At 49.5% G+C, this 23,726-nt stretch overlaps 10 protein-coding genes across 10 annotated transcripts; 5 read left to right on the top strand and 5 right to left on the bottom strand.

Annotated features, from left to right (window-relative positions):
- Nucleotides 1-470: 470 nt before the first annotated feature.
- Nucleotides 471-1,223, top strand: ARB_01364 (uncharacterized protein; the record flags this gene model as incomplete). The annotated part of the gene is made up of 1 exon (XM_003012359.1): nucleotides 471-1,223. One exon carries the CDS (start codon nucleotides 471-473, stop codon nucleotides 1,221-1,223), a length of 753 nt encoding a protein of 250 aa, XP_003012405.1.
- Nucleotides 1,224-2,883: 1,660 nt separating this feature from the next.
- Nucleotides 2,884-3,789, top strand: ARB_01363 (uncharacterized protein; the record flags this gene model as incomplete). The annotated part of the gene is made up of 1 exon (XM_003012358.1): nucleotides 2,884-3,789. The coding sequence occupies one exon, from the start codon at nucleotides 2,884-2,886 to the stop codon at nucleotides 3,787-3,789; it is 906 nt and encodes a 301-aa protein (XP_003012404.1).
- A 281-nt stretch (nucleotides 3,790-4,070) lies between these two features.
- On the bottom strand, nucleotides 4,071-5,867 carry ARB_01362 (uncharacterized protein; the record flags this gene model as incomplete). The annotated part of the gene is made up of 2 exons (XM_003012357.1): nucleotides 4,071-5,508; nucleotides 5,650-5,867. 2 exons carry the CDS (start codon nucleotides 5,865-5,867, stop codon nucleotides 4,071-4,073), a joined length of 1,656 nt encoding a protein of 551 aa, XP_003012403.1.
- Nucleotides 5,868-6,871: 1,004 nt separating this feature from the next.
- ARB_01361 (uncharacterized protein) lies at nucleotides 6,872-7,762 on the top strand (the record flags this gene model as incomplete). The annotated part of the gene is made up of 1 exon (XM_003012356.1): nucleotides 6,872-7,762. One exon carries the CDS (start codon nucleotides 6,872-6,874, stop codon nucleotides 7,760-7,762), a length of 891 nt encoding a protein of 296 aa, XP_003012402.1.
- A 128-nt stretch (nucleotides 7,763-7,890) lies between these two features.
- On the bottom strand, nucleotides 7,891-9,461 carry ARB_01360 (uncharacterized protein; the record flags this gene model as incomplete). Its single annotated transcript, XM_003012355.1, has 2 exons — nucleotides 7,891-9,027; nucleotides 9,096-9,461. 2 exons carry the CDS (start codon nucleotides 9,459-9,461, stop codon nucleotides 7,891-7,893), a joined length of 1,503 nt encoding a protein of 500 aa, XP_003012401.1.
- Nucleotides 9,462-10,809: 1,348 nt separating this feature from the next.
- ARB_01359 (uncharacterized protein) lies at nucleotides 10,810-12,382 on the bottom strand (the record flags this gene model as incomplete). Its single annotated transcript, XM_003012354.1, has 2 exons — nucleotides 10,810-11,971; nucleotides 12,042-12,382. 2 exons carry the CDS (start codon nucleotides 12,380-12,382, stop codon nucleotides 10,810-10,812), a joined length of 1,503 nt encoding a protein of 500 aa, XP_003012400.1.
- Nucleotides 12,383-14,944: 2,562 nt separating this feature from the next.
- Nucleotides 14,945-16,870, top strand: ARB_01358 (F-box domain protein; the record flags this gene model as incomplete). The annotated part of the gene is made up of 2 exons (XM_003012353.1): nucleotides 14,945-16,056; nucleotides 16,120-16,870. The coding sequence occupies 2 exons, from the start codon at nucleotides 14,945-14,947 to the stop codon at nucleotides 16,868-16,870; spliced, it is 1,863 nt and encodes a 620-aa protein (XP_003012399.1).
- A 391-nt stretch (nucleotides 16,871-17,261) lies between these two features.
- ARB_01357 (ribosome assembly and transport protein Srp40, putative) lies at nucleotides 17,262-18,594 on the bottom strand (the record flags this gene model as incomplete). Its single annotated transcript, XM_003012352.1, has 2 exons — nucleotides 17,262-18,461; nucleotides 18,526-18,594. 2 exons carry the CDS (start codon nucleotides 18,592-18,594, stop codon nucleotides 17,262-17,264), a joined length of 1,269 nt encoding a protein of 422 aa, XP_003012398.1.
- Nucleotides 18,595-18,961: 367 nt separating this feature from the next.
- On the top strand, nucleotides 18,962-22,092 carry ARB_01356 (Exocyst complex component Sec3, putative; the record flags this gene model as incomplete). Its single annotated transcript, XM_003012351.1, has 5 exons — nucleotides 18,962-18,983; nucleotides 19,109-19,228; nucleotides 19,264-19,488; nucleotides 19,665-21,892; nucleotides 21,967-22,092. The coding sequence occupies 5 exons, from the start codon at nucleotides 18,962-18,964 to the stop codon at nucleotides 22,090-22,092; spliced, it is 2,721 nt and encodes a 906-aa protein (XP_003012397.1).
- A 645-nt stretch (nucleotides 22,093-22,737) lies between these two features.
- ARB_01355 (uncharacterized protein) lies at nucleotides 22,738-23,415 on the bottom strand (the record flags this gene model as incomplete). Its single annotated transcript, XM_003012350.1, has 3 exons — nucleotides 22,738-22,916; nucleotides 23,058-23,217; nucleotides 23,410-23,415. The coding sequence occupies 3 exons, from the start codon at nucleotides 23,413-23,415 to the stop codon at nucleotides 22,738-22,740; spliced, it is 345 nt and encodes a 114-aa protein (XP_003012396.1).
- Between the last annotated feature and the right edge of the window lie 311 nt (nucleotides 23,416-23,726).

Genomic DNA, 23,726 nt, shown 5'->3' with positions numbered 1-23,726 from the left:
GTTCACATGGAGGAGAGACGTGAGAGAAGGCAATGAAATGCTGTAACTTCCGATGTGGATAGTCTCCGCGGGAGCTGTGCTGCACGATGGTTGACGCGTTGATGGCAGCGTGCGGACTTGCGCCTCCACCTCGCCCTAATCCCGATCCGGCATCTCGTCGTATTCTTCGCGCGCTTGGGAGGGACAAAGCGCATGCCAAGTCCGCGTTAAGCTTAAACGGTTGTTGAGCCCCATCTTGCTGGCCCGCGGCTGTTCCTTGAAGTGGAGACCGGCCAGAGAAGAGACAAGCAGCGCTGGAGATAAATTATAACATAAAAAAGAGGAGAACTGCTCCAGCCAGGCCAGGCCGTTGACTTTTTCTGGGAAATGTCAACCAGCTTATTAACGGGTCTCTTCGCCCGTTTACCGTCTCTCGTTTTTCTTTCACACTTTGTTAAATTTCTTCACTATCCAACGAACAAGCAGCCATCATGTCCTGGCCGTTATCTCCCTCAACATCAACGTCTTCCCCCCTGACTTCTCTGCCATCATCTCCATCTTCACGCATATTTCACATATACAATTCATTCCCGGTACATTATAAGATATCAGACCCGCAGAAACGGCCTCTATACCATGTTGACAACTCGTACTTCACTCCAGGGACGCCTGACCTAAGCCTCTACCGGGGAGAGGATAAAAAGGGACACTTGGCTGCCGTTTGCAAATTTGTCTTATTCTCGACATGCTCGAAGATTGGATTGATGCCTAAACCGCAAAAGAGCTATCACGACCGTCTTAACAATGATGTATTCGAGATCGGCCATGTCAGCACGAATGCCGAAGATATGACTTGGGAAGACCTGACAAGGGAAAGCCGTGACCATTCAACGTATAGATTTGAGATGGAGCTTCTAGTTCAAAGTATGAAGCGAGGGCCAGAATTTGGACGTCGTGCCTTCGTCTGGAAGAGGACTCATTCTATGGGAGTGGAATCGTCGAAACCTTCCAAGCTAAGTGCGTGCAATTATAAGCTTGTTGACGAGGAGAGCGGAAAAATCATGGCTGTTATTGCCAATAACGGATTGAAAAGCATGAATAAGAAGGGAAAGATTGAATTGTTTGACACATCAGAGTATGCATTTGCAGGGGAACAGCTGGATATCATGATTTTGATGACCGGGGTCGCCCTTTTAGAAAAGGAGAGGAGACGAAGAGCACAGCGCAGATACGATTATTATTAAGCTGATAACTAGTCACCTTGGCTGGCCAGGGTGCAGTGGCCGTTTACCCGCATATGATACCCGCTAAAAGGACAATTGCTGCATGTTTTATGAATTTTTTGAGCAAAGCGTCATTGAATGATGCTATTCCTGGGAGCCTTCCGAGGCTTGAAAGGCTCGACTTCGATAGGCTCTATTGGATTCTAAGGGTTAGTTAACTACTTATGTCCAATCACTGAAGAGCACCCCATGGATGCTCGCTTAACTATCCTACGAACTCTGAGCCATCCTTAATCAACCTAAACAAGCGCTATCTCGAAGAAACTCCTGTCCTTTTTGTAATATGCACTGGGCAGAGAAATAGAAGAGAGGTCTATATGCAAAGAGCTTGATTGACAGAACCGGTGAAATTGGAATTGTCTCCAAGTCCAGGTGCGTGTGATTAACGAAAATGGCATTGCTTTCTTTCGCGGGATAACGGGTTGATTCTTTGACCTAGGTCTCGTCAATTGATACCCCATCTCTAAGGTGTGCAAAGTACGGCCCCAGCAGTAAGGATATCGGGTAATCGGTAGCAATTGGTGGGATCAGGGTCAGAACCCAGTGTGGTGGCCTACTCACTTCAAAATGGCATGACCAACCGTTCTCAAACATTCACTCCCATACAGACTGTTAAACACGCCGCAGCGCAAGTATCCAGATATGACTCGCCGCTGGGACACGTCGACTTAACTAGTTCTAGCCCTCTATAGGAGAGCATGCTGGTGTAACGCCCAACAAACTAGTCAGCTAATTAGTTAACTAGTTAACTACTCGCCACATCTGCATTAACGCCATCCTTTGCTGCAAACAAGGAGAATCGTGGGCGCTATACCTGTAGGCACTTGACTGGGATTATCAGGCCAGTGTGCAGATAACCTCAGGTGCCTGCGTGGATGTTGAGTGACGCTGGGGCTACGGCTATAGCCATGCAGGCACGAGGGCGAGAAGGCCAGGAAGACTGCCATCGATTTTGCCACAAATTAGTGACTGTGGTCAGCAGGACAGAAGCATGCGACCTCAAAAAGACTAAAAGTATTTAAATATCACATCTAGGCTTACAATAGATCATATATTTAGGATGCAACCGATCGGTAAAGTGTGGTCTATGCATTCGTCCCATGTGGAAGGCGTTTCGTCGCCTTTGGGGGTTAAAGGTCTAGCATCTCCAGATACCAATCCCTCCTTGGGTTTTCACGTACCGGTTCATATGGGCTCCTTGCCAGCGGCAGGAATCAACCCATACTTGATGTATTAGTTAATTAGTTATCTACCGGATGGGAATTACAAAAGTGTAAAAAATGGGGAGTGGAAGGACCATAAATTGGGAATGTGGCTTCTGCATGCAAATATTTCTCGCTCCTTCACTCAATTACCAAGAGGACTGGTTTTCTTCCATACAAATAAGCCATGAATGTTGATCATGGCTACGTGGTTAAGTCCTTAAAATATAGAAAAGGGTAAACCACAGTGGCGTGCTGAGCAGAGTTAGCAGTACTTATACCCGGCTAGATGGCCAAATTGGTATACCAAATAATGCCTCCAACTGCCCTATTCACCACCATTTCCATCATTTCTTTGCCTGGAGGCATCTAGCAACTGGCTGAAAGTCCAATTGAGCCCGATTTTTCTTTATATCAAAATGACAATTGACAATACCTCAGAGGGTGATATCCCGCATACCAGCTATTATGACTCTGTTTACATGGCAAAGGCTCTCGATTCAGCATTAGACATGGAGTTCGAGGGATTCGATGATGGAAAACTGTACTGGGACATGTTCCTGAGACTCGACCGAACCCAGCAATCTCCTACGGATCCCACTATCGTCTTGGACGTTGGAGCAGGCTCCGGCCGTATTTTCCGCAAAATGGCGTCAAAAGCAGCCAAAGCAGGCGAAGATCTGAGTGATGTCAGATTTATTGGGCTCGACAAGTCTTCTTCCATGGTTGAGCGAGCAAAAAGCAGAGCTTCTGAGCTTTCTGACGTTGGCAGCGTCACTTGGATTGTGGGCGATGCGAGCGACATGCTCGCTCAGCCAGACCTTTCTCAACTCAGAGGGCAATTGAGCTTTGTTCTCTGTGCAGATGGGGGGATCGGTTATATTGAGGGTGAGGCGAACATACATGCCTTCTTCTACCATATCGCCAAGTTATTACGCCCCGGGAGCGGTAGAGCTTGTATCTCTCTTCTCGAATTCCAGGTAGCTGGAGCATACAAAGATGGTGTGGTTCCAAGCACTTACGATGAATCTACGGAATCCATGGACGAATATAGCAAGGGTTCCTCGTTGTCCTTTAAACCTATCTTCCACCGCGAGTACGTTGAGGATGGTCACCATATGGGACGGCTCGATACAGAAATATCAAAGGTAGATAAGGAGGGCAACAAGACAGTCCTTGAGATCTGCCATTATACCCATAGATTTCGTATCTGGAGCATTGAGGACATGATTCAGACGGCGGAAAAGGCAGGGCTAAAGCATGTTGAGACTATCGACTGGCAACGGATGCAGCATTTTGTGTTCACGGTACCTGAGGCGAACTAGCAATCGCCCTGAGACGTTCAACATGTAGATATATGGCAAGCATCTCTGTATCTAAGCCATTTTTATGCGAGCTTCAACGTAACTAGTAGATGCACAATGATAGGAATTACACTTTCAGCAAGGAATTCCAAATTTAGCTATTCCGTGGTGAAAATAAATAAATAGATAAATAATAGATGAATAAACGAATAGTGATTAGAATATATAGACAACCCTTATACCAGGGAGATGAAACGGAGATAAAAGAAATGGAACAAAGGAAAGAATCATAGTTGTTTAATCTATGACCACATATCTTCGTCACTCTTAACTAGGTCCTCTTCCACCAACACTCTAGGCCCATCCCGTTTCTGTCTTTGCTTCCGCTCCTGGCGGGTGACAACATGGCTGGGAGTTAGGGGGGTAATGGGGGTAAAGGGCATATATGGGCTGTATGGCGTTCGAGGAACACCAGTCCGTGGTCCATGCAAAAGACTCGTCCTTCGCTCAACGATGGTGGTCTTGGTGGATGGGGCGCTCATGGGGCTATCGTAAGCAACGCGGAACGGCAGTGGAGGTGTGCTGTGAGCTGTATTGATGTTCAATGATGGAGGAGTAGGGCGGAATTTGCGGCTATCTAGTGACTCTTTGCTGGGAGGAGAAGTGAGGAATGATGGGGGAGGTGCCGTGCTGGGCTGAGGGGAGTTCAATTTTGCCTGTTCATGGGGAGTCAGGGGAGGAGGTCCTGGATTATAAGTGCGAGGTGAGAGAGGTTGTCTATCAGGGTAGTCCCGAGAGTTCAGTTCGGGTGAGCCCATGGGGGATGAAATGTGAAGTCCCCGTATAGAGCTACGGCCAAGCAGCTTCTTTGGCGAAGATGTGGAGTTCTTCGATCGGGAACTGAGGAAAGAAAGCTGCGAGAGTCTCGAGAACCTCTCGGTTCGTGGTGAGATAGGCGATTCTTTGGATGCTGGGTCTTCCTGGAAGGGATGACTTGAGTGATGCTGTGGTTCAAACTCGGTCACTGTTGGTAGATGGCACGCCGAGAGGGGTGAAGATGGGGATACGGGGGAGAGCGGTTGTTGTTGGCGCCTTAGATGTCGGAACTCTGGAGGTCCCTCTGGCGGATTCAAGCGCACAGGCGACTTCAAAGGCGAAGGAGGGGACCCCCTAGTAGTAGCCGTCTCTTGAGACATGGCAGATTTCCTTGCATCATGCTCCATCACAGCAGCGTAGAGTCTTTCCATCTCTTCTTGCGCTTTCACCCGGTCGGCCTGGACAACGCTTTCGTCAACTGTTGAGACGCTTCCAGCTATCGACGCTGCCGATTGTGCTCGATTTGAAGAAGACCATGGCATATTGAAGGATCGAGCTTTGTTTTTGGGCGGACTCGGCCAGGCATTATTACTCTGGGTCCTGGTGCTCATTGGGCTCGGCCACAGATTGTTGGTAGAGTACTCCACCGGAGCTGGCGAGTCTTCCATCATTCCACCAGACGGTTTGACGAGATCCATCTCCAGCGTTCCGTTAGACTCTTCTGCACCACGACGGAGTCGTCTGCCAACTGTCAATAGGCAGCCTAGTAAGAGAGACACGACGGCGATGTAAGCGGCGACTATGGCAACAATCTCCCTCCAAAGCAACGCAGTATCTCTTGTAGCAGACGCAGATATTGGCGGTCCTTCGTCTGGGGGCGGCGCAGGGTCAATCCAGATGCTGGCGCCCCAAATAGAAGCAGCTCTGATGGGAATGGGCTGCAGGCAGATGATTAAGGAGAGACCGCAGGCTGTCAACGTCGACATATAAGCAGGACACCGAGTACCCAACATCCTGCGGCGGGAATCTTGGGCATAACTAGTAGGTATCTCTCTGCCCTCTCACCCTTTTTCTTCTTTTACTCTGAAGACACTTCCCTTATTTTCGAGATATTTGAACCTGCTGTGGGCGGGGTGATCGGCAATGCTGCGATACAAGAGGCGCCCATCGCAGCGAAGAAGAAGAGAGAGCAGGGCCCTCGTCCGTCCTGTGTGGAGCAGGGCAAGTGTGATGATAAAGCCCGAGAGGCGCCTCCAGCTCTGCCAGTTGGATGCATCGATCATGCAGGCCGCTGGGATTGACCGTGACGAAGTGCCAGGATTGCGCCCAATGGGATCGATGCATCGCCATTCTTCGCAGGGACGGGATCTCTCTTCAACGGGCCTGGTTGGCCGGGCCCCGTTTAGCCATGCAAGCTGCAGGGCCAGCAGCCACCCGTCACACTGAGATAGCGCCCATCACATTTTCGGTTTCTTCATGCACTTTCGTGCAAGGCCGGCAGCAAATCACAATCCAGCGTTTACGGAGTTGTCGTGCCTCTTCCTTGTGGTGCCTGTAAAGTTGACGGCTGGTAAGGCCACGGTTTGGATGTCCTCGAAGCGAGATGATTGATGGATGACCGAAAGGAAACGCCTGGAGGCTTCATCCTTGCTCCTTTCGTACTCTATGTACGGAGTATTCTCTGTATATTTTCTCTGTGATCCGAGTGTGAAGTCGATATTTACCGATGCTGTCGTTGAAGTTGATCTCGCCGTCGCTTGTTTTGGTTTTAGTTGCCAAGTTGGCTCTATTTTCTTTTGCTTCTGATGACTCGCCTTTGCCTGACGGAGCCGTGGAAAGGCAGCATTACACAGACACTGGTCATGTCTCGCAGTGTTAAGCACTATTGATATCCCCCTGATCAAATGGCTAAAAGGGAACTGGAGAAGCGGTGCTCCCTGTGACCACTTATCAAAACAGCTGTTAAGCATAAACCAGGAAAAGTCCCCCGCCATATCAGCTTGACTCTGGTAGCTCAATGTTACAGTTCATGGTAGAACTATACTACCTCGAACCATGGATGGAGGCGAGTTTAAGTGACTGTGACGTTGTTTTGTCGAGGTTGCGACTTCCAGGCGGGAGCGAGGGCGAAATTTGATATCTCGCCGTGCCGAAGTAGCAAACAAACTACACGGCATGACGCAGACAGAGCCAGGGCTGCTGAAAGACTCCGTTAATCTCTCGCGGCAGCACTCTTAGCCAGGGAAAAAGAGCCAGGAGAAGTCGAAAAGAGTCGAAATAGTCCTCTATGGGCAACAAAATATCCGCTGTTAGTGGTGTCAAGTCGCCCAACTTCTACGAGCCGGGCAACGCTGTCAACGAGATCTGGGTCGGCAACCTCGAGATAATCTCCCGGCTCCCCTTTGGAGACTCAGACATGGCCCAGGCAGGCTGGCCGAAAAACGACTACCCCAAATTCCCGTGGCGGCCGTTTGTTATACCTCTCTTTGCCATGTTCACCAACGGCGCTGTCGGCGCAGAGACCGCGGCAGGCGCTGCAGCGCCTTCACACCTATCCCGACGCTCTACACCACAAGAGCCGATGACAAAAACGGCGGCGGCGGAGATGACCATGCTTTCTAGTTCTATTGTCTCGGGCACTATCACTGTGTATGCCGTGGTTACGATCCTACTGGCTTGCGCCCCCAAGATCTTCGACCTTCTCGACACTGTTTACTTCAAATGTCGGCGCAGTGCCAGAGATTCGCTGGAAACGAGCGCTGAATGCCTACACCAGCTCTGTCTTCTGGGAATATACAGCAAGCCTTATCTTATATTCAGCTACATGTTCCATGCGGGCATATTCTCACCTGGGAAACCACATACCATGAATATGCTCTTTGCACCGGCTGAAACCCTTTCCTACCTAGTCGTGATCCAGCTGTTGAGTACGATATTCGCAGCCGTGACATGCTATAGCAACATTTATCAATACTGTAGAGAGTCCCGTCCTAAACAGGCCGACGAGATGGCACTCTGGCAGGAAAAGAGCTTGGAGATAGAAGGGAGTCTAGAGGATGGAAGGGAGAAGTCTCGCCCGGAAGCATTTGGGCCCTGGGTTTTTATAGTCAACCTCTGTGCCTTTTTTGAAGCCATAACCACAGTGCTGCTTCTTATTAATTTGTCCAGGATCGATTAGTTGTCCGTATCTTGGAGATGGTGACCTGAATATACAAGAAGCTACCCAGCCTTTGTCTGAAGGGGCACAGACACTGTCGAATGATTGAGGATCATACCCTTAGGAATAATATCTCTATTATCAGTTGTTCAATTCCATAGGTCCCGCCACATTTGCTTGAATCCGTAACCCTTTGAACTGTCCTCATCGTAAATACGAGATTCATGGGCAGATGCAGAAAACGAAGAAAAGCCTCCTAATCCGGTTTGATGACTAGCGGAAGACCCCGGCTTCGCTGATCCTCTGGTTGCTCGCTCTCTTATCTCATCGGGAAGACTGATGGCGACATCAGCGTAACAAGAATCCAGCTCTCGCTGTAGGTTGAGATATGGCCTTTGAGAGACCTGAGGAGCCTGTAGGTTATAGGATCTTATAGATTCATTGAGCCGCTTTATTTTCAATTCGTGGTATTCCCGCTCCGTCGACATGTATTGCGGATCTCGCAAGCAAGGGAGGTCTTCCAGAATTTCGGAAGTCCCAGATGAAGCTGTATTGGCATCATCAACAGGTCCAGCCGGCTGTACACGAGCCTGTAATAACTTATTATGCTTGGATTCTGCAGCAGCATAGCTGCGTGCCCGTCTAATTTGCTCATCTAACGTTCCACCTTTGCTTCGGATCATTAGTACAGCATGGTTTCTCCAGTTCTCTCTTAGCTGGTTTCGAAATTGCTTGACTTCTGACTGCATTGAATGTTGTTTTTGTATCCATTCAGGCGTAGTCTCTTGTTTTTGTAAGATTCGATTCATCGCGAATTCAGTGGTATCGATGTATGGGCTATCAGCAGTGGGATCTCGTTTGGTATTTTTCCCCTTTCCACGAGGGATATTATTAAACTGGCCGCGCGCCATTGCATCTTCTATCCGTTCGTTTGCCAAAGAGCTAAGGCCCTGAATGCTTACGGGGAAAGAATGTACAGCGGGACCGAAACGATCTTGTAGTTCCTTGCGGAATGATTCTCGTTCTTCTTTGGAGATACTTGAATCCTGCTTTAATGTGTATTCCGTTGTCCGCTCGCGGGCAGCCGCTAACCTCTCGCCAGATGACACGCTCCGTTTAGGCTTGGGAGCCGTGGGCACCGGCCCTCCCGGCTGCGGAGGCCGAAAGGGTACACGCATAGGTTTGCTCGCATCGGTCAGCATGCGAAGTGTAGCATCATGGATGCTCTCGTTGCCTGTCCACGGAGGAGCACCGGCTATATCCCGCGTTCCTTTCCCTGCACTTTGCTATAAACGTAAAATCCAATCAGCTTCAGAGCAAGCATTCCAGGAAGACAAAAGAATAAACTGCTTACCGGCAGGTTCGCATAAGAAATTGCAGCTGCATTTTCGTTTTTGAAAGCAGTCTCGGCGATTCTTTCTTGGAGTCTTTGCTTCAGCTCCTCTGAGAACCCGGTCTCTTGCTGGATGTTCTTCCGCGTGGAACTGCCACCCTGCGTTATGGCTTCTTCGGTCATCTCGGCCAGTCTCCTCGACATGGCACCATCGCTATCACTTTCAAGCTCCTTATTCGCTCCATCCTGCGGGTGTGGCTTTTGGTCATAGAGCCTTTGATGGTATGAGAACGGCCGCGCAGTGGGAGACAGTAGCAATGAGGTCGAAGTACCCCAACCAGGCAAGGAGCTCTGTATTTTCCGTCCAGCGACCCTATAGCAGTTCATCTCTCCTCAAGACAATCCATCACTAACAACCGAACCTGATCTACTTCGTTTCTCGTCAAGCTATCATTGTCGTCCCGTTGTCTTCCAAAGTCTCCAGCGACTCTGACTAGCTTAGTAATCATATCTCTGGCTTAGCTAAAAATAAAAGTTCTTGGCATCAAAGAGGCAGTTGGAGAAAAGAACGAAAAAGTGATTTCGATGCAATTCGACCACTATTAACAAAAGAACCAGGCGAAGCAGCCCGCAGATCGAGCAGACCGTGAGTGCAATAGGCACGTTTACCGGGAAATTCCCGTCCTATATTTTCCGTTCACGCACACCGTCACCATGCCTCCCAAGTCAGCGGCAACTGCAGGGACAATCCGACTCCAGTCCCTACCACGATTGAAGATCAAGAGTCCCATGAAATATGACCAGAACCCATGCCTTGCTGCTATGACTGCTGTCCTCAGTAAGTTCCTTCCATTGATCAATTGGTGGTTCAAGAAGTACCTGGGGTTGTGGAAATGCAAGAACAGTAGCTAACATCAGTTTCATCATTTTAGACTGCTGGGGAGCTACGGGATATAGTGTCCAAGGATGCTTAGCACTGGAACAGCAATTACGATTATGCACAGACTCACATGTATGTTTTTTTCCCGGCCTGATAATATGGAAAGAGATAAACCGTGTTCTCTATCAAATTGAAACCGGTTGCTAACCATTCCGCTTCTTCTATACAGCCTACGAAAGTCAAAAGAAAGAATACCGTCAACTACCATCTTGCTCGAATGTTCCGCATGATCTCACCCCGAAGGAAGGAGAAATAAACTGTTTCCCTCATTTGTTGCATTGGTTATTTTGCTCGCATTGCGCAATCCGCTCTTTGGTACACACGCATTACCGGAGACACCACGCCAGCCTTTCCACCTATGTATACGGTTGACAGATGTACGATTGACCGGATGAAAGTTTCTTGGGAGGTACAAAACCAACCTTTGCGTTGGTATGGAGTTTGGGGCTTAACAATGGAATTGTGTTAGTATTTTTTTCCCCTTCCAAGAAACGATGTATTTATTACCGCTGTATAATAGACCTATATGGAAGCTTTTTATCATGAATACCGGATTTGTCTTCTTGGAGTGGTTATTAACGCTTACGATGTAACCAAATTGAGGGTGAAAGACACTAGATCTACTATACGCTCTTTAAACTATCTCCTCGTGCCCGGCCAAAGATAAGGGTTAGTTTGTTTCCCGTTGGACGAGTGGTATATGCATCAATTGGCTCCATACCCTCGTCCTCCACAATACGAGTTGTGTAGTTTGTATAGAGTGCAGCAACGACCAATTTGATTTCTACAGTCAGGTCAGGTTAGCAAAGCCTCATCGCTCATGGTGATGAAATGCAGGATAACTATACCTTGTAAGGCAAAATGGCTTCCAATACACATCCGGCCTCCGCTACCGAAGGCCCAGAACCAACGTTTCATTTCATCTAGTTGTGGAGAGCCAGCAGGGGCAAGCCACCTATCTGGCAGCCAGCTATCGGCATTTGGAAAGACGTCTTCGTTTTTGTGAAGAGAGTATGCCTGAGCATTAACTCGCGTGTTCGGCGGTAAATTATGGTATCCAGCCAAAGAAGCGTCTGCAGGAGTCAATCGGGGCTGAATTCCTGGGATGGGTGGATGGAGTCGCAAAGTCTCCATGACGATTGCGTCCAGAAGGGGCAGAGCATCAATTGACTTGTGAGAGGACAGTTTTGAGCTACCACTGTGACTCAAAGGAATAACGTTGGGATCGAGGGTTTTCAGCTCCCTTCTTAGCTTCTCCTGGATATCCGGGTTTTTCGAAAGCTCCCAGAACAGATATGTAAGGGTTATAGCACTAGTTTCGTGTCCTGCGGTTAGATGGTCGAATGTCTCACAGGCAACTTCAAGCCGTATCTTCTGAGCGACATCCTTAGCCTCGAGTCGAGGGTCAAGATTGGCAGCAAAGTGTCTTTGAAGCGCTTGTTTCAGCTGTCTATATACAACTGGTTCGGCAATGGGATCTGACGAAGAGATGTTTTCTTCTGCCTTGTCGCAAGTATCTAGCCCCCATTTTTCCATGAATGCATTTGCGTCATCACACCATTTAGGGATCAGGGGAAATCCCAGCTTATGAGACCAGGAAAGTAGCTCCGGGGTTTCTTGGATGTAAAATTCAAACTCTTTGCGACTGTGATATATAGAGAACCATTCCTTCCTTAGTGATGGGTTTTGTATAAAATTCGACGCAGCCGGCAAGCCAAAGATATATGCAGTAATGAAGTCCAAAGCTATGGCATTGTTCAGTTCGTGGACCTCAACAGAGGACTCTGAGTTGGCATATTCCTCGAGGACTGGGAATAGTCGATCGAAGAGGATAGCTTCGGTGACTGCCTTGAGCTGGGGCGATGCCTGCAGGTAGGACTTGGAGTATATATTTGCAAGCATCCGCTTTCTGACCGAGTGCTCCTTGCTCCCGACCATCGAAAACATACTAATAGTTCTATAGATGACCGCTTAGTGCTGGGTAAATAAAGAGCATATATATAGAGTCACCCTTGACTGGTACTCACCCGAAAGATCCAAAGAGCCGCGGATACCATTCATGCTTCTCATATCCACCCGTGTACACCGTTCGAAGTCCACCTTCATAGCAGTTTATGGATACTTCTGACGGCCCCAGGCGGACAATGGGTCCATGCTTCATATGAGCGGCATGGATCGTCCTGTTGCCGGCCATTCGAAATCTCCGCCACAGGATCCATAGGGGGGAGAGCGGGGAGGTAAAGTGTGCATTTGGGATCTTGGCCAGAGGTGAAAGGAAGGCCGGGTATATGATGAACTTGTAGACTCCTAGCGCCAGCAGCAGCGCCGCAGCTGTTGCTTGGAACAGTCCGGAAGAGAGGATGGCCATGGTATCTGTGTCTGCTCCTGCTTTGGGAGTGTAGATGCCCTCATGTCCGCAGGGAAGAGAAGAAGGCGCCCGTCCTAATCACTATATATGGAACAAAGGACGCAGCGAGCTATCTTACCCAGCGCAACTCCATGCAAGCTCGTCAGTTAGTTAGCTGGAAGGGCCCAGGGAGCAGCGTCGTATAGTGTGGGTAATATGGTTGGCGTGATAACCTGGGGGTTAATCTGGGGCCGCCACATAGTCCGCTAGTTAGTTAACTCGTTAACTCTGCCGTTGAGCCTAATATTTTATTATTCAAGTGTTAAACTGCGGCATCGTTCTTCTCTTCATCTTTCTCAGCCATCTCGTCTTATCCCAGGTGTAGACTGTTCCTCGCGGTCTCGCTCATCCAAAAATACCCCCTTTTTTCTTGTTGCAAGTCGCATCTGCGCGCCCTGCCCTTGATTCCTCCACTTGCTCGATAACTTGTTAAACCCTGGTCCGCTAACTAGCCCGGGAAGCTGGAAACGGCTATTTAACTGGTTCTTTCATGGTACCTCTACTCCTACCTGCATGGCCCGTACCTTGTCTCGGGTTCCTTTTTGACAGTTGGACATTCGATGGATATCCCTATGCCGGAGTCTGTCTTTGCCAAACCTGATATCAACGGTGCTTGCTTGCCGAAGAGAAAATCCAACTTTTATACCATCCCAACCACTGTTGATTAGCGTGATGCACTCTCATGCATGCCTAGCTAGCCATACCAGAGCTCTTGGAAGCAGCTAGCATACTGTTGCGCTCCTGTTTGTCAATATCATGTCAAGCCCCTGTACGCTATGGGAACTGTTTCGTTAACTACCCCGAGTGACCTGCGAAGTCCACAGCGTGGTGGCCATTTGGACTAGGGACAAGACAGAAGCGTGCACTGCTGAAAGGCCCTGAATGCTTGACTTAGGGATGCAGGACCTGGAACAAGGACAGGGCTTATCCAGGCTTCGACGAAGACCTGGTCAAATCAAGACATGCTCTATGTTAAGCCCTTGTTTGATAGAAACATTTGTTAACTCTTAACGCTTGTAGTCAATTAACTACGGGTCAAATGTTATGGAATACTGGACCAGGCCTGCACTATGAATATCTGATATCCCAGGCTCTTTTTATAGAGAGTTCAATATCTTCACGCCAGGAGGTTACTTCACTACAGAGGTGCCTAGTTAATTATTTAGTTAGTCACCCTGGTGATGTCACATCCAAGTCCTATAGTCAACTGGCGTATATAAATCGATGGCCTTTCCTATCATTTCCTCTTCTCCTCCACTCTCGATTCCCCTCGCTGGTGTATCTGCTAGGTGATCGCAATATTATTCCGCTGAGAATATAATGATTATAATATATAGCCTTAGGGAAATCACGGACGCGACAGCGACGGGATACGAGAGATCGGGTACAAAGCCAAAGCAGCTTTGGTGAGTTTGCTCATTCCGGCTATGAGAAAGTATTCCTGTAGTTATATGGCCGGCCGCTAACGAGACTGAAGACGATATGTCATTATAAAATCCGGAGAGCCAGTCAGATTCGCATACATTATCCCCCCCTTGTGCCATGCGAGGTCTGCAAACTGCAGAAACGAGATCTCAGCCTTTCAGATCCCAACCTCTAGGGCTGAGGCCCAGTGGAGCGAGTCCGATGGCTCAGCGCCATCCAAGCTACCACCGAGATTCCAAAGAACCTTTTCTGCCTAGCACCTCACGCCCATGCCTACCAGGGCAAGGCTTACTTTTCTCTTAAACATCTCGAAACCAGCGAGGACCATACCAGCTCTACTGTTATGCTTATCCTACCTTTGGTAACTTGCGGCCGCTTCGAGTATGCACAAAGGATTCCGCCGCGATATCTCCGGTTAATTTGCACATTTCAGTGGTCGAACTTCGAGATTGGTAGCACTATTGACGTTAAACAACATTTGCAAGCCAAGATTGCTACTATATAAAGGGAGAGCTTGCCGAACGCCAATTTGATACCTTGAAGATGGAACTGGTGAGTTTGTGAGTCTAGTTATGGGATGTGACTACTGGCCTCCCATCCCGGCTGGTGTTCAAATTGTCCTGGAAGGATTGCAGCTTGCTGTCGCGATGTCTGGCAGTGCAGAACCCCAGGATGATGCCTACGAAGCAGACGACAACGACAACGAAGTAGACGACGAGTGCGGCCTGGGCTTATGATGATTCTTTGGGCCTTGCTGCCATGTGTAGCCAGCTCTGCAAGCATGATAGTTAGTTAACAAAGAGGTTATAAGCAGTTCGAGCTCTCCTGCAAGTTACGTGCAAAATACACTCCGTAGAGGTCAGATACGTGCTCCTTGTGAAAAAATCGCGCCCTGCATCAAATCCTCCATCCTTCCTGTTATTACTGTTATTACGGTGTAGTTGACCAGTTAGGAGCTGGTTAGTTAGTTAGCGCAGACGACTTGCTGTAAAAATCTAGTTATGACTCCGAAACATCCACTTTGACAACACCAACAAGAGTCACAGCACAGGTTGTCCAGCATAACAAAGAAGAAGAACAGAACCAAGTCCCTATCTGATGCTACTACGTCTCCCACCCGAGCTCATCTACTCTATCGCTGCCTTTCTCCCAACCGCAAGCTGCCTGCTGCGCCTGGCGCAAACCTGCCGTCGCCTCTACACCATAGTCGCCGCAGACAACTATCGCATCTTCCAGGCCTTCGTCCAGGGCCAGTATCCCACTGCCGTCGCCCCGCCGCTCTGGAGAGATGCAGCTCACGCACTCACTCTGCGTTCTCACGCCTTTCGCTGTCGTGCAGTGACCGCTCGGTATGTCGAGCCGCCGTCCAATGCAGCTAGGATCGGGAAGCCCAAGACGACCCGAAGGGATAAACCGACCCTGGGATATCGGCCGGTGATTGATAGCTATGAATCATGGTATGGTAACCACTGGTTTGCGAGAAAAGAGGTGTTGGCATGGGGTGCTGGAGCAGACGTGGTGCTTCGTATCAAGGACCTGAACGGTCACGATCGTGCTGGAGAAGCCAGTGGCTGTCAACAAGACACTTATGACGGCGCTAAATGGGTTGTATTCAACGATTTACCCAGCGTGAATAGCTGGGATGATGTGGCTGGCCTGCACCTGCTTGGTGATGATAGCTCATCCGCTGACTCTCTTGACGCCGAGGATCTCATCGTTGGCCGTCGAAACGGCGAGCTCACTCGCCTTTCGATTTCGCCTAGTCAGGGCTCTGCTACCCACAGAGCATTCTTTGATACCCAACGCCACAAGCTAGACTATACAGACCTCAGTGTCGGAACTGAGAGGGTCCTGGCTGCGTCTCTAGACCGAGGCGAGATAGCATTTTACAAGCTTGACTCAGATACTTATAGCGTCCAACCCTTCGTCAGCTTGAAAGCTCATTTACATGGCGCTTCAAGGAATAGATGCTCAAAGCTTCTCTCAAATCGCAAAATTGTCGTTGGGGCAGACGGGGAGTCTTCTAAGATTGAGGTCTTCAGCTTCAATGAGACAGACGTGAAAACAGAATGCACTATTCGAATTGAAGATGATGAGGCAGAAAGAAAGCCACGAGTTACTGCGATGGCACCGTTACCGGCGTTAAGCTCTATGAAAGAAACGAGCTCTCAGGACCTTTTTCTGTCGGGCTGGGAAGATAGTAAAATAAGGTAATTAAATCCTCTTGGCGGTTTTTATTATTACTATTTCTGTATAGCTAATGGCTGTTGTAGGCTTCATGATCTACGATCTCCACGGCCGTGTGTTGCAGTTTATGGTGATACGGTAGACGACAGCCCAGTATATTCCCTTCTTCCAATCGGCCATGAACGGTTGATGGTTGGTAGTGGTGCACATGGCCTTCTCAAGTTATTTGACCTAAGAGTTACTGGGCGGCACCATCTAGATTCAAACAACATATCTCCGTCAATACCCAAGTCGAATCACCGACGAAGGAGCTCTAATTCAATTGTGCGCGGCCTTCAGCTGAATCTGCCTCCAGGCCCTCCCAAGGACATATCGATATTCCTTAGTGACAGGCAATCAGAAAATCGCAATAACACTAGGTTGCAACGAACCCTTAAACCCCGGTACCGAGGCCCGGTATACACCATGTCTCTCCCATCACCTACATCGTCAACGTTATACGTTGGCCTGGTGAACACTGTAATGAGGTTGGACATGGTCGGGACAGACGATCTATGCGCATCTGGCGATAACAAGAGCGGATTGAATTGGTCTTCGTTAAATCTCAGTTTGCGACTAGATGCTAAGGCTTCTCCTGGACACCAACCGGCTGACCTCTCTTGCTACGAACGTCCGTTTCCTGAGGATAACGGGAGAGGTATTCGGCTCTTCGTTCAAAAACCATTCTGGAGCTCGTCAATTGTTACGCATCATGATGATAACATTCCTGGTTGGGATCAACGGTGGTTCCAACCTTCAGTCAATAGAAACATCAAACCAGAGGAAAGATGGAGATGATAAGTATATATTGTGGGCATAGAAAAGACGGGGAAAAAGAGGATACTAAAATTTTTATAGATGTTTGATCTTGGTTAAAAAGTTATGTATGGGATTATAAAAGGGCCTTCTTCCGTCATTGAAATTACTGAATTATTCATATAACTTTTTTGATTCTTTTTGCCTTAGTGTTGCTTATTTGAGTTGAAGTACACTCGCGGACGAGGCTTCGTTCGACAATTCTAGCCAGCTACATGGCATGTATGAACTTGAAAAATAACAGCCCAGAAATTATGGACCCTGAACGCAACAACGCCTTGCTACATAGACTCCAAACATACGAGAGGGAAAAGAGGTGGGTAAAGTAAGCCTCCTGGGTTAAAGGGATACACAGGCTGAGATCCGGTTTTGGTCAGTCTTCAAACTTGAAGCTTTTGCCTGGGCCGATGTCAATTGGTCCACCACGATAAGAGCCACGCTTCTTCTTGTTCTTCTCTTTGGTAAATCCTTTGCCGCGGGTGACTGACAGATCACGGTGAGCACGCTCAGCATATGCATATGGAACGTATGCGTTAGATGGGTGGTTGTGAGGCAATTCGCTGGCGGCAGCCAAGGGGGTTGGCCTGGCTCCTACGTGTTTGCGAACTGTTTTGGGAGCGGGCTTTGGCTTGAAGTCAGAATCACTTTGACCGGATGTTGCTGCCAGAGTAGCACTGCTGTCTGAAGAATTCTTTCCGTCATCGGCCGCAGAAGATTCGGCAATGTTATCATCATCATCACTGTCTGACGAGTCAGAGTCGGAGTCGGAAGAGGAGCTGTCGTTATCTGATTCAGGGAGCGGAGTTTTGATAGCCTTCTTTAGGGTTGATGCTTCTTTCTTCGTTGCCGCATTGGAAATAGAGTCTGAATCGGAGTCTGAATCGGTGTCAGACGAGTCGGAGGAGTCTGAGTCTGAATCCGCATCCGAACTTGAATCAGAGCCCGAATCTGCCTTCTTGTCACTCGTTTCTTCGCTATCAGAGTCCGAGTCTGAGTCCGAGTCGGAGCTAGAATCTTCGGAGGAGTCAGAATCAGGTTCTGCTGATTTCTTTGCAACTAGCTCCAGCTTTGCTTTCTTCGCGCTGGGAGCGCCGTCTGAGTCGGAATCCGATTCAGAGTCGGAGTCGGAGTCAGAATCAGAGGAGGATGAGTCTGATTCCAGTTTGCGTTTGAGAGATTGATTCTCTCTGACTGTCGGAGCCGGTTTGGAGGCTTCTCCTTTTCCATCATCGTCGCTGCTGTCGTCGTCGGAGCTGTCCTCGCTCTCGGACGAGCTGCTGCCCGCGTCCTCCATTGAGACATCCGAGCTCGCGTCACTTGAATCTGAGTCCGAGTTCTCATCGCCATTGAAATCGGCGTCTTTTCCGGCATTCTGAGCCTCCCAAAGCTCATAAATGACATTTAGCGAAGGGATCCCCTCCGTGCTCGTGTGAGATTGTCGCATGGCTTTTGCGGCCTGTGCGTTTCCTTTCTGCTCTTCGAGAAAAGCAGCTTTCGTTTTAACGTATCCATGGTCTCCTAAAAACTGCGTAATGGACGCAAGAAGCGCTGGCGAGGCAGAAGCGACCTTTGTCTACGATTTATCAAACAGTTAGCTAACTGGACAGCAGGTGATATCAGATTGAACACAGCTATACCTCTGGCTTCAGGGCCTCAGCAGGGCTCTTCTGGCCCTTTCCGGCCTTTGACTTCTTCTCAGGAGCCATCGTCTAGAGTGTAGCTGACAATTCCTCGCGACGAGAATGAAAAGAGGAAAGGAAATGAATCGCGTCTTCAACGTTGAATTAACAAAAATCGAAAATTCGTGAAAAAAAAAAAAAAAAAGTAAGGAAAAAAAGAAAACTTTCGCGGGAAGAAAGTTTAAAGGCACGAACGCCGCGCTAGTCCTAAAATGGACATGACATGGATCGTGTGTTTTTGGCGGCTTTTCTGATCATCGAGAGCAAAGAGGACAAGGGGAGGCCAATAGCGAGAACAGCGGACGGTCATCAGTTATAGAAAGGGAAAAAAGAGATTTGACCATCACCTTTTATCCTTGATATTTTCAGCTTTGGACTATGATTCAGTGGCTTCATGAAAAAGGCAGTGGATGATGGTATGATGTACTGTAAACTTGCGGCTACTTTATTCTATTGGCTACAGTCCACAGTTATCTATCCGTTGATTGGTTGATTAAATAAGCTTAACCAATTGAATGCGCTAAATCTGCGGTTGTAACAGTACCATACGGCGATGCGACTTCGCCTGAAGCAACAGCAAAGACGAAGCAGCAAGACGAAACAAACTCGACCATCGCAATCCAGAAACCACACGGCAGAGAGCTTGACGGCCTGGTAGCTGGTATCAGGCGGTGCGGCCACATACGACCTTCCCAGACGCAAACACCTTCCCCTTCTCCGGCGACATGAGCTCCCGCGACCGCTCTCGAGGGCGTCCGGCTGGTGCATCACCTCGCCAGGAGCGCCGCGGCGGCGGAGAGATGCGTAACGGCTCAGGACCAATGCACCCATCATCTGGATCTTCGAGGGCAGAAAGATTTGAGGATGAGAAGCGAAGGATAATAAACAGTTGTTTCTCCAAGAAGGATGCTGATGGGTCGAGTAAGCATATCTTGTCTCCAGACCACCGAGGCGGGCTAGCTATACAAACAGCAGCGTGATAAGAGCCGCGCAAGAAGCCAGGGACCGTTTTGCGTCCAAAACGAAAAAAAAAAAAAAATAAAAACGCTCTTGCAAGTGATATATTTTGAATGAACAGATTGCTAACAGTCGGCCAGCACTTGAGTCGTACATCACCCATATCCGTATCACGGAAGATGCAGCCTATCCATCGGCTCCGCCTCCAACCACCTCCCCACCGGAGAACAAGAAGCCGAGAGCAATTATTGTGTCTGTACGGAAGTCTGGCCGAGTGCGAATGCACAAGTCAAGAGAGAACAGCGACGGCTCGTTCTCGATAGGGAAGACGTGGACGCTGGACGATCTATCTCGCATCCAGATATACGACCACTTGACCCCATCAAGTCAGATCGAACAGCAACAAAAGTCATGGGCTGCAGACCTGGGATTCATTGTCACGATCACTAAGCCATATTATTGGACTGCGGCAACTTCCAAGGAGCGGGACTTCTTTATCGGCAGTCTCGTAAAGATATACAAGAAATATACTGGTGGGAGAGTTCCGGAGCTGGTTGGGCTGGACCCGAATGAGAAAGAAGCGCTGGTTGGGAGCTTGCCGTTGGTTTCCAAACCTCCTCCGCAGTCACAATCACAATCACAGGCTTCCCCTCAGTCCCAACCTCCAAGCAGGGGACAGGACCCAAGGTTGATGCATGGAATGAATCCCCGTTCGCAGTCTCCATCTACAGGGCCAAACCGGTCCCAATCCCCCTATTCCAATCTACCTCCTAGCCGTGATGGTCCTCCAGATATGCGGAAACAGCCGTCTAGAGAACAGTTTCTACAAAACAAACCTAGCCAGGACCAGATGCCACGCGCTCCGCCCCCAACAACTTTACTGCCACGGATACCGGGTGATGGTAGTAATAACAATGCTGCTAGTAACCTACCACCAAAACCTCCACTGCAAACACCACCGGTAGAGCCTCCGTCAAGGCAGCTTGGAGATGCACCTTCAACTGAGAATCTTGTACCATCCCCGGTTACTTCTGAGCATCAAATTTTGCCCAATAGGACGTATAAACCAATGCCATTATCTCCTGTATCTGACGGTGGCTTGCTACCTAATAAGGTGTATACCCCCATGCCAGCGCCAGCTCCATCACCCAAATCAGAGGACAGGCCACAGCCATACGGCCAAGGCAAACAACATCAGTCTAGCCTAGACAGTGGCGATATATCACCTTTCAGCAAACCTGTGCAAACACGGCCATCGACCAGTGAATCTTCGTTGCCAGCTTCGTTGCGGCCAGCGTTTGACAGGTCCCCTAGCTATGATCAGAAGAGCATAAGGAGCGTCAAGAGCAATGACGGCGAGGAGGATAGGTATAAAGCAGTGCCTCCTCCTCGGGAATCCCCCAAGGTTGAGCTTCCTCCGGCAGTCAAGGATGTACCACAACCTGAGCCACCGAAAATAAGACCACCTGCAATCAACGGCGATTTTGCCGCCGATATGGAGAAGGCACTGGCAGGCCGCGCTACCCCTGAGCCTCCAAGTGAACCACTGATGAAGACCGAGTCTTCTCCGGAGCAACCAAAGCCTCCAGTGATAAACATTCCACCAGCAGCTGCAAGCAGCGCATCTCTCCCCGAGCCCGGGCCTGAACCAGAGCCCGAAGTCGAGACTCACCGACGGGGACTGGGTCCTATGATGAAGAGCAAGGGTGGTGCAAAGGACGTGGCTAATGTTCTGCGCAAGGCTGCGAATGCATACAACGCCTTCAAGCCCAGAGCTGGCGGGGCGGCTGAGCGTCTACGGGCAGCTAGAGAGAAAGAGAAGTCAGAGGGACCAGATGGAATTACAGGCGTTGTCCCGGCGCCGTTGCAGAGAGGAATCAACGCAGAGACAACAACAGCAGCAGCAGCAGCAACCAAGCCTCCCACTACTGAGCCACCCAAGGTGCAGGTCACGGATTCCAGTACCGGCAAGGAAGTCTCGTTTGATAGGTCTACAACTTCGGCAGACTCCTCCTCTCTGAAGAGAAAGGAGACGAAGCCTGTTAAAGCACCGCGAGAAGACAATACCAAGAAGTGCTGCAGCGCACTTGGGATCGACCCGGCCGTGCTTGGTGGCCGTGGCGTGGAGTTTGACTGGCTGTTAACTGACCTTGGATGGGACGGTAGGTTGGGGAAAGACAAGGGAATCGAGGCGCTGGAGGCCGAAATACGGCGGGAGATAGGACGAGTGCAGGCCAGCAGCTGGCTGAGCCAACTGCAGTCCTCGCATGACGGACGAGTGGACCAGCTGGCCAAGCTGTTTGACCGTGCAATGGAAGAGTGCGATGAGCTGGACGGCCTACTCACCTTGTACTCCCACGAACTCGACGTAAGTCTTTCCCCCATCTCTGTGATGAGATGATTTCAATATGCTACTTTCTTTTACTGACCCTGCCCGGCTAGACACTCTCGGAGGACGTCAACTACATCGAGTCCCAAGGCCAGGGACTGCAAACCCGCCTCGCCAACCAGCGGCTGCTGCAATCCGAGATCCAGTCCCGACTCAAGTCCAACGGCAGCTCCCACTGAAACACCAGCCGCGGCACCGCATCCTTCACTCGACGGTCTGGCTGGCGGTGTCAACAAACCTGCCGTGCTACCGTGACCCCTTTCTCCCGCCGTGAGACGAGGACAGAAGGGGAAGCTCATCCGTCGCACAGAAAATCCCCTTTACTCTATCTGCCTTTGCTCGCTGTGATGTGATCTCATGGGCCGGATAAAAGACACCTTTGCTTTCCGTCTATCTTTCTCTCTTCTTCTATCTTGCTAACGAAGTATCTACCCGGGGCTATCTATTATTATTCAGAGGGGGGGGGGGGGGAGGGAGGCGCAAAATGATACCCTTTCTTCCTTTTGCATCTTGACTGCCATCTCTATTCTTCTTACTCTCCCTTGTTTTTTTTTTTTTCTTTTGACTGTCCTTGGCATGATGAGAACTTCCCTGTATATAGCATCTATGAAGTAATAATAGATATCGCTGTCTCGAGATCGATCGAGATGCTCGATGCTGGCTGTCCATCCCTTCATCCCCCCTTAAGACGGCGGCATCACTGCAGCCCCCGTACCACCACCACTACTACCGCCGTCTTCTCTCCCTGTCTGTCTGGCCCTCTGGTCTTCGCTCTTCGAACGTCTCTCGTATCCTCCTTCTGCAGGCTCCCCCGGGATCGGAATTCAGGGGTTCAATCGCATCGCTGCCTGTCCCGGCTTGTGGGGGTCGTTCGTCGGCAGTCCTCGTTGCCTGCAGTTCGGCCGCGATCCCAGCAAGCCGCCATCTTCTTCTTCTTCTTTTTCTTCTTCATCATCATCTTCTTCTCTGTCTTCCTTTCCTCCCAGCATCCCCTTGTCTTCCTCTAACTAGGCTTGTCACTAATAATAAATAACTAGCACTTTTGGTACCTTTTTTTTCGACCCCGTAGTTAAGTCAACTATAAAAAGAAACGAGAAAAAGACCAAAAAAAAAAAAAAAAAAGCCTACAACAAAAACCACGAACGACCAACGACGAGAGACACGGCAGAGACGAGAGAGAGAGAGAGGAAGAAGAAAGGAAAAACAAACAGACAGCAGCGGCGCCGCAGACTCTCGCTCTTCTTCTTCTTCTTCTTCTTCTTCTTCTTCTTCTTCTTCTTCTTCTTCTTCGTCTTCTTCTTCGTCTTCGTCTCACGGAAACAAGTCGCATTGGACCGAGAGCACCGACGAGACGCAGATGCAAGTCAAGTCACTCCCACAACCCGCATCTACTCAAGCAAACGACAGCGCGGCCAGGCGACGGACGGCGGGATAGATAGCCAGGGCCTCCGCGGCGCCTCTCTCTGCCATATCTGCTGTATAGGTGTCTAACGTACATGCATATCGAGCTGACCAGGTGTTCTCGGCGCCCGCAGGTGAACTGAAGGCTACCCTCGCTCTCTCTCGCGATACATCCAAAAAAAAAAATATCCCTGGACTGAACGTCTTCCAGCCCCTGCGCCGGCGGCAGTCAAGAGTCGACCCCCCGGCCGCCCTTTTCCAGGAGATTTCTTTTCTTTTCTTCTTCTCTTCTTCTTATTCTTCTTTTACGTCTTTTTCTTCGCTCTCCTGCTCGACAACTAAGTACGTCCTATCCGGCTCGTTGTGCTCTCCTGAAACGGGCGTCGGTCTCCCTCCTCCTCCTCCCCCCAGG

Source organism: Trichophyton benhamiae (genome assembly GCF_000151125.1).
Source record: "Trichophyton benhamiae CBS 112371 chromosome Unknown Abenha-G-c-208f01.r1, whole genome shotgun sequence".
In the NCBI taxonomy this organism is placed as follows: domain Eukaryota; kingdom Fungi; phylum Ascomycota; class Eurotiomycetes; order Onygenales; family Arthrodermataceae; genus Trichophyton; species Trichophyton benhamiae.
Note: the sequence above shows the minus strand (reverse complement) of the source record. Positions and strands in the feature narration are given on the sequence as shown.